This window comes from Ostrea edulis, chromosome 2, assembly GCF_947568905.1.
Source record: "Ostrea edulis chromosome 2, xbOstEdul1.1, whole genome shotgun sequence".
Taxonomy (NCBI): Eukaryota; Metazoa; Mollusca; class Bivalvia; order Ostreida; family Ostreidae; genus Ostrea; species Ostrea edulis.
The window spans coordinates 73,821,057-73,835,613 of record NC_079165.1 but is presented as its reverse complement, the minus strand read 5'-3'; the positions used below and the strand labels follow the sequence as shown (position 1 = coordinate 73,835,613).

At 34.1% G+C, this 14,557-nt stretch overlaps 1 protein-coding gene across 1 annotated transcript; it reads right to left on the bottom strand.

Annotated features, from left to right (window-relative positions):
• Window positions 1–3,522: 3,522 nt before the first annotated feature.
• LOC125681612 (uncharacterized) lies at window positions 3,523–14,324 on the bottom strand. The gene is made up of 8 exons (XM_048921771.2): window positions 14,165–14,324; window positions 13,793–13,898; window positions 9,501–9,539; window positions 9,000–9,065; window positions 7,805–7,934; window positions 6,076–6,209; window positions 4,360–4,401; window positions 3,523–3,834 (listed from the first exon to the last, which is right to left on the bottom strand). Exons 1-8 carry the CDS (start codon window positions 14,198–14,200, stop codon window positions 3,791–3,793), a joined length of 597 nt encoding a protein of 198 aa, XP_048777728.1. The 5' UTR covers window positions 14,201–14,324; the 3' UTR covers window positions 3,523–3,790.
• Between the last annotated feature and the right edge of the window lie 233 nt (window positions 14,325–14,557).

Sequence of the window (14,557 nt, the reverse complement as noted above, 5' to 3'; positions counted from 1 at the left end):
TCGTTCTGAAGTACATCTTTTGGACAGTCTACAGAGGGGATCTTCCTCCATACCAGGTCAGATGGGAAGCTGTTCAGCCCATCCCGTCCGATAGCTAAGACCAAGACCTGAGAGCAGTAGTCTCACACAGAGGAAGAGGGACGGCGTGTCATGGATAGCTTCTCCAGAGCCTGCGATGCATTCGGCTTGAGGATTAGCCCGTACATAATGACCCAGACTGTGGAACAGCCTCCGGCTATCACCATCGATGGCCATGAGTTGGATGTGGTGCACAAGTTTACCTACCTCGGGTCCAGAATGACGGATAACCTCTCCATTGACTTCGAGCTGAACAGACGGATCGGACGTGCAGCAACAACTCTGGGCAAAATGACAAAGAGGGTGTGGGAAAACAACAAGCTGACAGAATGCGTCATGGACGCTGTACTCCAGACAAAAATGCAGGCTAAACGTTTTCCACATGCGCAGCCTTCGGCGCATCATATGGAGTAACAAGACGACCAACAACACAGTTCTGTCACGCGCCCAGATCCACAGTCTCTTCATACTATTACAGCAACGTCGCCTCCGATGGCTGGGACATGTCAATCGCATGCCAGACAGGAGGATCCCCAAAGACCTGTTGTACGTGGAGCTGGCGACCGGCACGAGAGCCCAAGGACACCCCCGACTCCGCTTCAAGGATGTCTGCAAGCGCGACCTCTAGTCTCTAGTCATGAACGCAGACAGATGGGAGGAGATCGCCAGTGTCCGTGACAGATGGAGCCAGGAGCCAGGTAGAGGACTCCGAAGAGGGGAAGTTAAACTCCTGAGGACAGACGCACCCGTCGCAAACACAACCCCTGAGGACACCAGGAGACGCCACATTCACATGCAACGACTGTAACAGGGCATGTCGCTCAAGCATTGGTTTCTACAGCCACAGCCATCGCTGTTCCTCCGTTAGCACCAAATGAATTCCCAGGTGCAGACTCCATGGTCTCGCGAGACCGACGGACGCCATCATCGTCGTCATAATAAAACATCGTTTATCATTGGAGTCCTACTAAACAGAGAACCCCCGAGAACTCTAGGAAACCCTGGGGATTTTTAATTATTACAAGTGTGTAACCCATCTGACTTCATTCATTATTGATAATGGTACATATATTAATCAAACCAATGAATTTTCATACATCTATAAGAACTGTACGAATATACAGAAATTGAAGAGTGGCGAAGGGAAAGCGTATTTTTTCAGTATAAAGTGGGTTGTAGATGGATTGATTTTTTTTAGTTTGATTATCATTTGCACTATCACCAACAATCGATGTAGTCACAAAGTCTACACACTTGTAATGATTAAAAAATTTCCTGAGTATTCTAGAGTTCTCTTTAGTAGGTCCAACATCATTCTCTTGTATATCCTTATCTCTTTAGAGAAGTGGACATGCAAAACCGGATGTAGGCTATGCCTGTTCACATCTCTAAAGAGAATTTGCATGTCTTAAATATACCACCATGATATAGTCACACTCAATGAGCAAATCTATTCACGGCACTTTTTGAAGCTAAAAAACATAATTTCTTGGGAGAATTGCGCACCATATTTTTTTAAGTCCGAAATTTTTTTTCCAGATCCGCCTAAGGTCAAGTCTATAGGCCTTATGGATACCCCTTGTTAAAGAGTATGCTTTAGTATCTTTATTACATATGTTTATGATAACACAAAAGAAAGCGGATCTACAGGAGGAGTGTAGGGGTTGCAACACCCATCATTTGACTGAACTTTTTTTAAACAAAAAGGTAACTTTTTGCTATTTTGGGCTCAGGTTCTCCAACCCCCTTTTTTGGACAGAAAAGGTTCCTCTGAACATTTAGTGCATTTGTTCATATCATGTCAGTGTATTAAAATATAAAACTGAATGATGAGTTTGAAGTGGAAATTCCACTGGAGTGTTTGAGAGGTAGTATAGATCTGTAATGTTTGAGAGGATGTATAGATCTGTAGTGTTTGAGAGGATGTACAGATCTGTAATGTTTGAGAGGATGTACAGATCTGTAATGTTTGAGAGGATGTACAGATCTGTAATGTTTGAGAGGATGTATAGATGTGTAATGTTTGAGGGGATGTATAGATCTGTAATGTTTGAGAGGATGTGTAATGTTTGAGGGGATGTATAGATCTGTAATGTTTGAGAGGATGTGTAATGTTTGAGGGGATGTATAGATCTGTAATGTTTGGGAGGATGTATAGATCTGTAATGTTTGAGAGGATGTATAGATCTGTAATGTTTGAGAGGATGTATAGATCTGTAATGTTTGAGAGGATGTATAGATGTGTAATGTTTGAGGGGATGTACAGATCTGTAATGTTTGAGGGGATGTATAGATCTGTAATGTTTGAGAGGATGTATAGATCTGTAATGTTTGAGAGGATGTATGGATCTGTAATGTTTGGGAGGATGTATAGATCTGTAATGTTTGAGAGGATGTATGGATCTGTAATGTTTGAGAGGATGTATAGATCTGTAATGTTTGAGAGGATGTATAGATCTGTAATGTTTGAGAGGATGTATAGATCTGTAATGTTTGAGAGGATGTATAGATCTGTAATGTTTGAGAGGATGTATAGATCTGTAATGTTTGAGAGGATGTATAGATCTGTAATGTTTGAGAGGATGTATAGATCTGTAATGTTTGAGAGGATGTATAGATCTGTAATGTTTGAGAGGATGTATAGATCTGTAATGTTTGAGAGGATGTATAGATCTGTAATGTTTGAGAGGATGTATAGATCTGTAATGTTTGAGAGGATGTATAGATCTGTAATGTTTGAGAGGTAGTATAGATCTGTAATGTTTGAGAGGATGTGTAATGTTTGAGAGGATGTATAGATGTGTAATGTTTGAGAGGATGTATAGATGTGTAATGTTTGAGGGGATGTATAGATCTGTAATGTTTGAGGGGATGTATAGATCTGTAATGTTTGAGAGGATGTATAGATGTGTAATGTTTGAGGGGATGTATAGATGTGTAATTTAGAGGATGTGTAATGTTTGAGAGGATGTATAGATGTGTAATGTTTGAGGGGATGTATAGATGTGTAATGTTTGAGGGGATGTACAGATCTGTAATGTTTGAGGGGATGTATAGATCTGTAATGTTTGGGAGGATGTACAGATCTGTAATGTTTGAGAGGATGTATAGATCTGTAATGTTTGAGAGGATGTATAGATCTGTAATGTTTGAGGGGATGTATAGATCTGTAATGTTTGAGAGGATGTATGGATCTGTAATGTTTGAGAGGATGTATAGATCTGTAATGTTTGAGAGGATGTATAGATCTGTAATGTTTGAGGGGATGTATAGATCTGTAATGTTTGAGGGGATGTATAGATCTGTAATGTTTGGGAGGATGTATGGATCCATGATGCAGAACTCCAGTAGAATACCCGCTTCAAACTCTTGTATTCATTTATATCAAATCAAGTACAACTGTATTGTACTTCATTTAAACTACAAAAAGGTGATTTGACCAAAGAACATGTGTGAAAATTTATTCACATTAAAACCAAAACATACATTCATTTCACAAACTCACACTCCATTACAGAAAAAACATGTCTGACACACATATAAGCATACAAAACTTCTTAGAATATAATATTCTGTTCCTACAATCACACTCTGTGTAGTATTTATAACGTGTCATGAAGTGCAGTCCACATTCACTGCGCACACAATTGTTTATTATGATAAATATGATTCACATCACATGAAGAGTATCATTTTAGTAACACTGGCCCTGCTAGTCACTGTCCAGTTCATCTCCATATGTATTGGTTCTTCTACCTGAAATCATACCAAAAGTAAAACTTGTATCTAAATACACAGAATATATATATCAACCAAATGTTTTGTTGGCAATAACCCTTTGATGTTTCAATATTATATTTTATTTCTCTATGAAAAAGAAAACCCTGACCTTTCAGCACGACATTACAAAATTTATGGAATAAAGGTCACAGTTGTTTGCATTTTTACATAATACCATAAAGTGGTTTTTTTCCGCGGGCCTAAAATTTGGTGACTTGCTAGCTGAAAGGTATGCAAATAATCTTAGCGGGATAAACTTTGGCCAACAAGGAAGTTATCTCTCTTGCAAATACTGAAGTCGCAATTTGGTGAGTGACATTTTGGTGGAAAGCTATCTAACCGCTAAAATAAACTAACTTTATCACCCCACAGCAAAAACCTGCTATATGGTATCATATGCACTGACTGACTCACAGGAATTTGTGATACACAAACCATTGGAAAATATGAAATGGAATTTTTCGTCTTTTGAGACTTATTGCTTAAATGTGAAATGAATACCTCGTTTTTTAGCATAGAAGTCTTCAAATCCATCATCTGGCTCTGTAAGTAAATAATATTGCTAATATCAATCGATGCTTTACCAGAAATACTAAACAAGTAACACATCAAAATGTGTACTATATATATAAAACAAGTCCGTTGTCTGTTGTTGTCGGTGTAAAACTTCACATTTTCATCTTCTTCTCCACAACCATTGGGCCAATTTCAATCAAACTGAACAAATTATCCTTGGGTGAAGGGGATTCATGTTTGTTCAAATGAAAGGCCATGGCCCCTTCAAAGGGGAGATAATCAAGAAAAGGCAAAAATAGGATGGGTCTTTTAAAGGTGCTTGTGCCATATTGAACAGTATTTTTTCGATGTTGGAAACCATTCTATAACTCTGTAAGCATGATAAACTCTATAAAATAATAATATATGACAATTTTAACAAATTATTGACTGGTATTAATAAAGTTCTCATCTATTCAATGCAAGGTCAAAATGGTGACTTTATAATGCATATTTAGGAAAGATTGATGATGCAGGTTAAGTTTAATTACTAGAAACATCTGCACACAGGGAGAGGATTTCGTTTACCATATTTAGTTGTATTAAAGGTGATTTTATGTTAAACATTATTCTATATTAACTCCCCTTCACATTTCCATTGCTCACAGTGGTTCTCCCTTTTAATTCCCTGTCTGACTGTCTTTTATTTCTGAATGTGTTCTGCCGACAGTCTGCAAGCCATCCAGGCTTTAATTATTGTTTATTTTCTAAATTCAGTTTGCGACGTCACATGATTATCCATATTTCGAAAAGGGGTGCTTATTATCCTGCCAGGTTGAAAAATAAATAAATAGGAAATTAGCATCCTAATTAACCATTACACTGGAGTATAGAGAAGATCTGATTTTAATTAGATTGAGGAAATTAGCTTCATTGTGTTTTTTAATCCTATCAATTGTATAATTGGCATAAGGGTAGAACTTATATTGCTTGATAGAAAAATACCATCCTCACAATGTCAGGGGTACTGAGTCCACTCATGGTCAGCCACGAGTGGACTCAGGAACCTAGACATTGTAAGGATGGAAAAATACATACTTTTATTCCTTTGATACAATTCAATCAATGTGGCATATATACCTTTAAAAATCTTCTCAAGAACCATCGGGCCAGAAAAGTTGAAATATATACATGAGGGCTTCCTGATATAAAGTACATTCCAGTTTGTACAAATCATGGCCCCTGGGGTTAGGGCGGGGCAACAATAGGGGATCAAAAGGTTTATATGTGGATGTAATATTTTTTTGTATAGGCAAAATCTTTAAATATCTTCTGAAGAACTACTGAGCCAGAAAAGTTGAAATTTACAAGAAAACTTCCTGACATGGAGTATATTCAATATTGTTCAAATCATGACCATTGGGGATCAAAGTTTTACATTGTGAGTGCAAGCATTGTGCAAAGTCTGATTGATGTTGAATGAAACTGTTGCAGTTATACAGAATGTCATATTACAAAATCTAAGTACTCTCTCAATATCTAACATGGAAGACAGACACGGACCAAACTCTTCTCAGCCAAAGGTCAAAGGGACATAAGTATTGTTGGGTCATATTGTTAGTTAGTATTTTTAAAGTTCTGAATTTTTTTAAAAGGACTTTTAATACATGTACATGTAATTGCAAACTGTTTCAATAATATCGTCACACCGGTACACCATACCTTGACTATCCTCTGTCTTTTGAACACGATTTTGTGATGTCCTAACTTGGTTGTGTGTCTTTTTCAGCTCCTCATTGTACGCTTTCTGAACACTGTCAAAGGAATAGTTTGGCACAGCTGAACAAGATCGTTCCCTGAATGAAAAAAAAAAAATAATACAATGCATACATCCAGCTGATGTAAATCTTCATAAGTTCTTTGAACAGGTGCTTGATGTTTTAAATATATATAAAATTTAACTTCTTTCTGTAAATAACTATTCACAGTGAAGTGAATAGTTTGTTTACAGAAAGACGGTTCAGTTTTTATCATATATATCTAAAAAGTCAAGCACATGTGAATCCATTGTATAAAAATGTTCATGGCATATCACCAATGGTTGTAATTTGTCAATGTGATGTCTCAAGCCTATCTGTCATTTTCTATACATGTTTATTCTTTATAGGAGCAATAAATTTCACAATTTAGATAGATAGCTTCATGGACATTATAATCATGCATTTAGTTTTTCTCAAATATACATGAGAGTATATAGAGAAGGAGATTTTCGAAGATTTAATACATGTTCACTATATGGTCATGTTGGTCCCACCCTATGGCATTGAACCCCTGATCCAAGGGCCATGAATTTCACAATTTTTGTAAAGGCACCCTTACACATCAAATTCATGTACTTAGTTTGTCTGCTAGATGCCCAGTATCAGAGAAAAAAGATTTTTAAACAATTCATACAAATTCAATATATGACCAATAGAGCCCCACCCTAACATCACAACCCCTGTCCTTGGGACCAAGAATTTCACAAGTTTGGTAGAGGTACCCTTGCTCATTATAACCATGTATTCAGTTTGCTACATATTGTAGATGCTCAGGAGTAGAGAAGGAGATTTTTTTTTTAAGATTGGATCAATTTTTACAGTTTTTACCCAAAATTCATGGCCCCTGGGGAGTGGGGGTGTCATGAATTTCACAATTTAAGTTCCCCTTCCCCTACAGATGCTACACATTAAACTTGGTCAAAATTGGCCAAGTAGTTTAACTAAGAGAAGAAGCTGAAAATGTTCAAATGTTAACACATGGTGGACGATGCACAATGACAGACAAAATGGAGAGCAATAGGTCACCTGAGTGACTCAAGATTACTAAGCATATCATTACTGGAAAAAGTGCAGAAAACTAATTTTATGAAAAAGGCCTAACTCTTGTAAAACTGGGTTATGACAAAAGTTAAACTAGAACTAGAGAAGTTCTTCATTAGGAAGTCACAAGGCAAGTTTTATAAATATACTTCAAAGGAAAAATAAAGAAGCAGAAAATGAAATTGGACAGACTGACTGACAGATAGACAGTCAGAGAGATGGGAAGGAAACCTATAGTTCCCATCACTGTCACCGTCAGGAGACAAAAACTGACAGATAGACAGTCTGAGAGATGGGAAGGAAACCTATAATTCCCATCACTGTCACCGTCAGGAGACAAAAACTGACAGATAGACAGTCAGAGAGATGGAGAGGAAACCTATAGTTCCCATCACTGTCACCGTCAGGAGACAAAAACTGACAGATAGACAGTCAGAGAGATGGGAAGGAAACCTATAATTCCCATCACTGTCACCGTCAGGAGACAAAAAACTTTAACCTTGATGTTAGTGGACAGACAGAAAGATTGATCTGTCCATTACTACACAGCCATACAATGAGAATAGAAAATCATCAATCACTGGCCTTACTCTTCTTCCATAGCTCGTAGTTTACCCAGATTCTGTTCCATAGTTATATTGTAGTTCTGTAAGGTTTTTGTGACGATCTTCTGTTTAGGAATCAGTCCATAACTAATACCTACTCCCAGAGTAAGAGCATCTATAAAAAGAAATTGAAATTAGTCGCTTACAAAGTGGATTCAGAAAATATGTTATTTCTTTGAAACATGAAAAGAGATCTTTAAAAACCAGTCACATCTTAGCCCTTATAATATACAATTGATAAACGATATGTAATGGTCCAAGGGAAGAACATTTTTATTAATACATGTATAGCAAATGTTGGATTTTATCTACATAAATTACAAGATTTATTAAGTTTAGCCAGATTAATTCTAATGGAAAGGTGTCCCACCCCAAAGAAAGAAAGATGAACTCAAAGTATGTCTCACTCGGATGATTCACAGTGCATGTTTGACACCAGGGTGTGCTTGATTTGTCTTAACAGACAACAAAGTGTACACCTTTCCATAATCAAGTGCAAAGATTTAACTTTTTGGTGTACACCTTCTACACCCTGTACAGGACATGTGTTGGTAAATGCACCGAAAAATTCAATATGGCTGAAAAATGGTGAGATGGAAAATTTGCAAATTTTTCTTTCCGTATTTTTTTTTAGCTGTAAAGTATCTAAAAGGATAATTCCAAATTACCGTATGTAGTCATTTGTAAGAGTATAAAATGTATTTCATTTCAAACTATAAATGAAAATGATTGATATTTCGTACAATCATCAAAAACATTTTTGGCATAAAAAAATCAACAACTATTTTGGAGTATGTCCTGGTGTCTTTCACATGTATGTAGGTACTAATTATAAATGCAAATTGAAATACATTTTGTACATTAAATCTTAAATTCTGTTCATTATTTATTTTGTACTTTACTTGCATTAATTATTTAAAATCATTAACTCTCTCAAGGAGGATCTACTCCACTACTGAATGTCCATATTGCATATACTGCATTACACTACACCAAACTGGACTTGATTATGAAGTGTAAACTGACTACACCGAGTGTACAGTGGTGTAGACAAATCAAGTGCACCCATAGTATCAATCACATGATTCACAACTTCTGATAATGAAACTTTTGAAAAATTGTTTAATTACATTTTTAGGTAAATTTCTTCTGATGTTAAATATTTCTGATTGTGACTTACACAAATGGGAAGCAATATTCAATGACTTGAGAAGTTTGGGTATTTTAGCAGGCGTGCGTGGTATTCCTGAAAAGCAAGCATAAAGAAAATATCATCCTCCAATAATGATTTTAATAAATTTCATTTTTGAGAATACATGAGGGTATGGACAGTGACATACTTTTTATGAAGTGCTAACGCTATTGTGTGGTGATACATTCATTTTATTCCATTAGTTACGTTACAGAAACATATTACTTTAATATATAAAGGTACCGTATAGTAGGTTTTTTCCATGGGTCTAAAATTCGGCGATTTTCTGGCTCATAGGTATGCTAATAAATTAAGCAGAATAAATTTTGGAGGACAAGAAAGAGTAATCTCTCTTGCAACTACTGAAGTCACAATTGAGTGCATATTTGGCAAGTGAAATTTTGGCAGAAAGCAATCTAACCGCTAAAATAAGCCAAATTTATCAACCCACGGAAAAAAACTGCTATAAGGTATTCAATACACACTTACCAATCATCAAACTATAACCAAACAAAACGCATGGTATTGCTGAAAAGAAATTCAAGAGCATATTAAATATATATTCACTTTCATCTTTCAAGATATGACATTCAGATAAATACTGTCAATTTACCAGAAAATTCCGCTTATAATGACAATTCAGCCCAAACAACTAAGTACCAACAACTGTATGACTTGTTACTGAAACTGAAATGTATCATTTGAAAATTTTAATTTATTATATGAGTATATCGTATGTTGTTTTCATATTCTTATCTATAAATTTTTTTTAAATGGTATTTTAATGAACAATATAAATCTTTGATTTGATTTAAACATATTTAATTGTATAAATATACAAAGGGATTGGTTATAAGTTCTAGCAACTTGGAAAGCCTCTCCCGTATACAAAATATATTATGTTATACATGTACAAATAAATATTGTTGTACCGCAGAAAATACAATATTCGTTATAATATACAGTTATGATAATATACAATATATGTTTAGGTTCATGTAAGTACATAATCAGGCATAAAATGTAAAACATATTTTTAAAAATATGATATATGGGTCTGATTAAAATCTGTTGGAGTTCTTAATAAACTTCTGAACTGCACTGAAAATATAAAAATTTACATCATTTGAAAAATATTCATTTCCCCATAGTAAAAGGTGGGTATCGACAATCGCAATATCATTTAGCTGAAGCAGTTCATTGAAAAAAACAATTTCTTGCTTGAGTGTATCTTTTGCATACAAAGAAATGATGGGCATCTTCAATATGACCACATATACAATTCGGAGAGGCAATGATGTTTTTACGATAAAGAATAACCTTTATACTATTGGCATACAGGAAAATTGGCAAGGACAAATACGTAAAAGAAATAAAGTAAATCTTCAATCATTAGATATTAATGAAAGCACATTGCACATTTCACAACTACTTGAAAAATTACTCTATATTGAGAATTTCAACATGCTCCTACAAAACACTGAATTCTCTAAACATGACTTAAAGACATCAACCCAGAATCTTTATCCCCTGGCAGACATTTTCACCTGTCAGTTCCAGGGGCTGGTCAGGGCACCAAATGTAATAGCAAGAGAGAAAATGCAACGAACCAGACCGGGATTCGAACCCGGGCCTCCCGAACCTCTAAAAAGGTACTCTACCAACTGAGCTATTCTGGCCACCAGCAATCAAACCTGGCTAACCGCTACACATTTTTTTATATGACTGCTTTATGCATAAAGACATAAGAAAGAAATATTACACTTTTAAAAACACCTACAATATTCAAATGATGACATATCCAAGGAAACCCAGTGTAAAATACTATGCAACCCTGTCAATTCATGCCAGAAGGTTATGTGAATTAAAACATGAATGTTTTGAATTGCACAATAAAAGTAGGGTGCAATAATTATACACATTCATTGAAACTAATGTTATATGCAACACTACATGTAGTCTGAAATATCTTGACGTTTTCCTGGCTTTTTTATGATTTTGACATTTATCATGCCCTGGCACGGTAAATATCAAAATCATAAAAAAGCCAGGAAAACGTCAGATATTTCGGACTAATGCAGTGATTCCGAAGGTCCGTCGGACATTGGCAAATGTCCAGTAATTTTTGTGTTGGCCCGATCAATATCAGTTGTTGGCCGGATCAAGTGTCCGATAACTTTTTTTTCAATGAAATACAAGATTAGATATGTCCCAAAATTTATTCTGTTCTTCAATCATTGCAAACAGAAAACATGTTTATGTTTAACTCATGACAAATATTTATCAAACTTGCAATCATCTTCAATTCCCCCGAGAGGGTAAAAAAACAATGGAGCAATATCCCGTGAAACTACAGACGTCTTTGAAGCGTTTGAAATAGGTAATAAAGAACAGGTAAATAAAGCGTTTAAACTATACTCTGATCAAGAAGTAATTAAACAATATGGGCACGTTTGATTGAACAATTTGAATTATTTGAGTTACCCTAATTGCTCGAGTTTAAAAAAAAACATGTGTATTTCATAACACTGGTGTTGAACACAGATTGGAAAAGTTTATTCCACCGGTGAATCTGAAGTGAAATGCTTGGGCTAATAAAGTATGTCGCTGATGCCATTCTGGGCCAGAAAATTCAAACATGAAAGCTTCCTGACATAATGCAGATTCAAATTTCAAGTTTGTTAAAATCATGGCCCTCGGGGGTAGGGTAGGGTGACAATAGGGGATCAAAGTTTTACATGGGAATATATAAGGAACATCTTTCAAAATTGTCTTTTCAAGAACCACTCAGTGGTTCAAAACATGAGATTGTACAGCTGTTGTAAGCTTCCTGATATAGTGTATATTCAAGTTTGTCAAAATCATGGCCCCAAGGGTAGGGTGGGGCCACAATATGGAATTAACTTTGCCTGTAAAATTTTGGTCTGGTAAAATGTGATTTGGTCCAGTAATATCTCAACCATTACTGGACCAAATGTCCAGTAAATACTAGAAGACCTTCGGAAGCACTGACTAATGTACATGTAGATATACTGTATTTACATGTGTAACATATATAAACCGTTAGTACTTAGTTTATCATCATCATATTTATCTCATATTGTGTAACATGATTTATCATTATATATCTCATATTCTGTAACATGACTTATCATTATATATCTCATATTGTGTAACATGACTTATCATTATTTATCTCATATTGTGTAACATGATTTATCATTATTTATCTCATATTGTGTAACATGATTTATCATTATATATCTCATATTCTGTAACATGATTTATCATTATTTATCTCATATTGTGTAACATGATTTATCATTATATATCTCGTATTTTGTAACATGACTTATCATTATTTATCTCATATTGTGTAACATGATTTATCATTATTTATCTCATATTGTGTAACATGACTTATCATTATATATCTCATATTGTGTAACATGATTTATCATTATTTATCTCATATTGTGTAACATGATTTATCATTATTTATCTCATACTGTGTAACATGACTTATCATTATTTATCTCATATTGTGTAACATAATTTATCATTATTTATCTCATATTCTGTAACATGATTTATCATTATTTATCTCATATTGTGTAACATGACTTATCATTATTTATCTAATATTGTGTAACATGACTTATCATTATTTATCTCATATTGTGTAACATGATTTATCATTATTTATCTCATATTGTGTAACATGATTTATCATTATTTATCTAATATTGTGTAACATGATTTATCATTATATATCTCATATTGTGTAACATGATTTATCATTATATATCTCATATTGTGTAACATGATTTATCATTATATATCTCATATTCTGTATTACATGATTTATCATTATATATCTCATATTCTGTAACATGATTTATCATTATTTATCTCATATTGTGTAACATGACTTATCATTATATATCTCATATTGTGTAACATGATTTATCATTATATATCTCATATTGTGTAACATGATTTATCATTATTTATCTCATATTGTGTAACATGACTTATCATTATATATCTCATATTGTGTAACATGACTTATCATTATATATCTCATATTGTGTAACATGATTTATCATTATATATCTCATATTGTGTAACATGATTTATCATTATTTATCTCATATTGTGTAACATGACTTATCATTATATAACTCATATTGTGTAACATGATTTATCATTATATATCTCATATTGTGTAACATGATTTATCATTATTTATCTCATATTGTGTAACATGACTTATCATTATATAACTCATATTGTGTAACATGATTTATCATTATATATCTCATATTGTGTAACATGATTTATCATTATTTATCTCATATTGTGTAACATGATTTATCATTATATATCTCATATTGTGTAACATGACTTATCATTATATATCTCATATTGTGTAACATGATTTATCATTATATATCTCATATTGTGTAACATGACTTATCATTATATATCTCATATTGTGTAACATGATTTATCATTATATATCTCATATTCTGTAACATGATTTATCATTATATATCTCATACTGTGTAACATGATTTATCATTATATATCTCATATTGTGTAACATGACTTATCATTATATATCTCATATTGTGTAACATGACTTATCATTATATATCTCATATTGTGTAACATGATTGTATGCCAACATGTTTGGTGAATCAGTAATTAGTGAAATTGATCTGAAGAAAGGCCAAATTGTTTTCAGGAGTTGCATTTTAACATGTTACGTTAGATACCTCTCACTACCCATGCTTGTTGTAGAGAAGATTTCATATCCTGCATTGCCGCTTTTTCTTGTGGTGTAAGCTCATTCTTTAATATGTACACTTTCTGCATTAATTCCTGTTGTGTAAAGACAAAATTAAATCGGATTTCAACGCACATTACATCAGTGTCATGTTGTTTGTCTAAGAAAGTCACAAGTTGCTGAAAAATCAACATCCTTCAACCATATTCCACTCTCATTATATTTTACAATGGGGATGTAGATAGATTTAGCCATTAGGACATTGAACGTCCGAATGTCCTCTGATCAACTTCATATTTGTGGGCTTTGATTTCAATGTTTCCAAATGCAACATAAAGATCTGAAATTATATATACAAAACCTGTTTTCTCCGATAAAAATCTACATCATAATCCATCGTGTTCAAAGTTGAAAAGCCTTTCCAAGCACTTGTCTCTTGTTAACCGTTGTTTTGTAACTGTAACACTTAGTTAGCACAACCTGTAAATGTCCGTTTTCGCATTTAGAACTTATGCGAAATTGCGTTGCGAGTGGCGTCCGTCTTAGTTCTTTTATAGTTTCATGTCCAAAGTTAGAGAATCTTATTTACGCCGAGTGCCTGCGCCCTCATGTCTCACATATATCGTGCTAGCACTATGCAAAAAAAAAAAAAAAAAAAAAAAAAAAAAAAATGGTGGGGTAGATGAAAAGTTGTGTTGGGCTTGTGTCGGGCTTCGCGTTTGAAAAAACATTTAAAAAATAGCCATCGATTTTT

Coding starts and splice junctions, on each gene's coding strand:
- LOC125681612 (XM_048921771.2), bottom strand. CDS start 14,200: ATGGATTATGATGTAGATTTTTATCGGAGAAAACAG. Junction 6,210..7,804: donor CTACGAGCTATGGAAGAAGA/GTAAGGCCAGTG, acceptor TTTTTCATTCAG/GGAACGATCTTGTTCAGCTG. Junction 4,402..6,075: donor AAAGACAGAGGATAGTCAAG/GTATGGTGTACC, acceptor ATTTACTTACAG/AGCCAGATGATGGATTTGAA.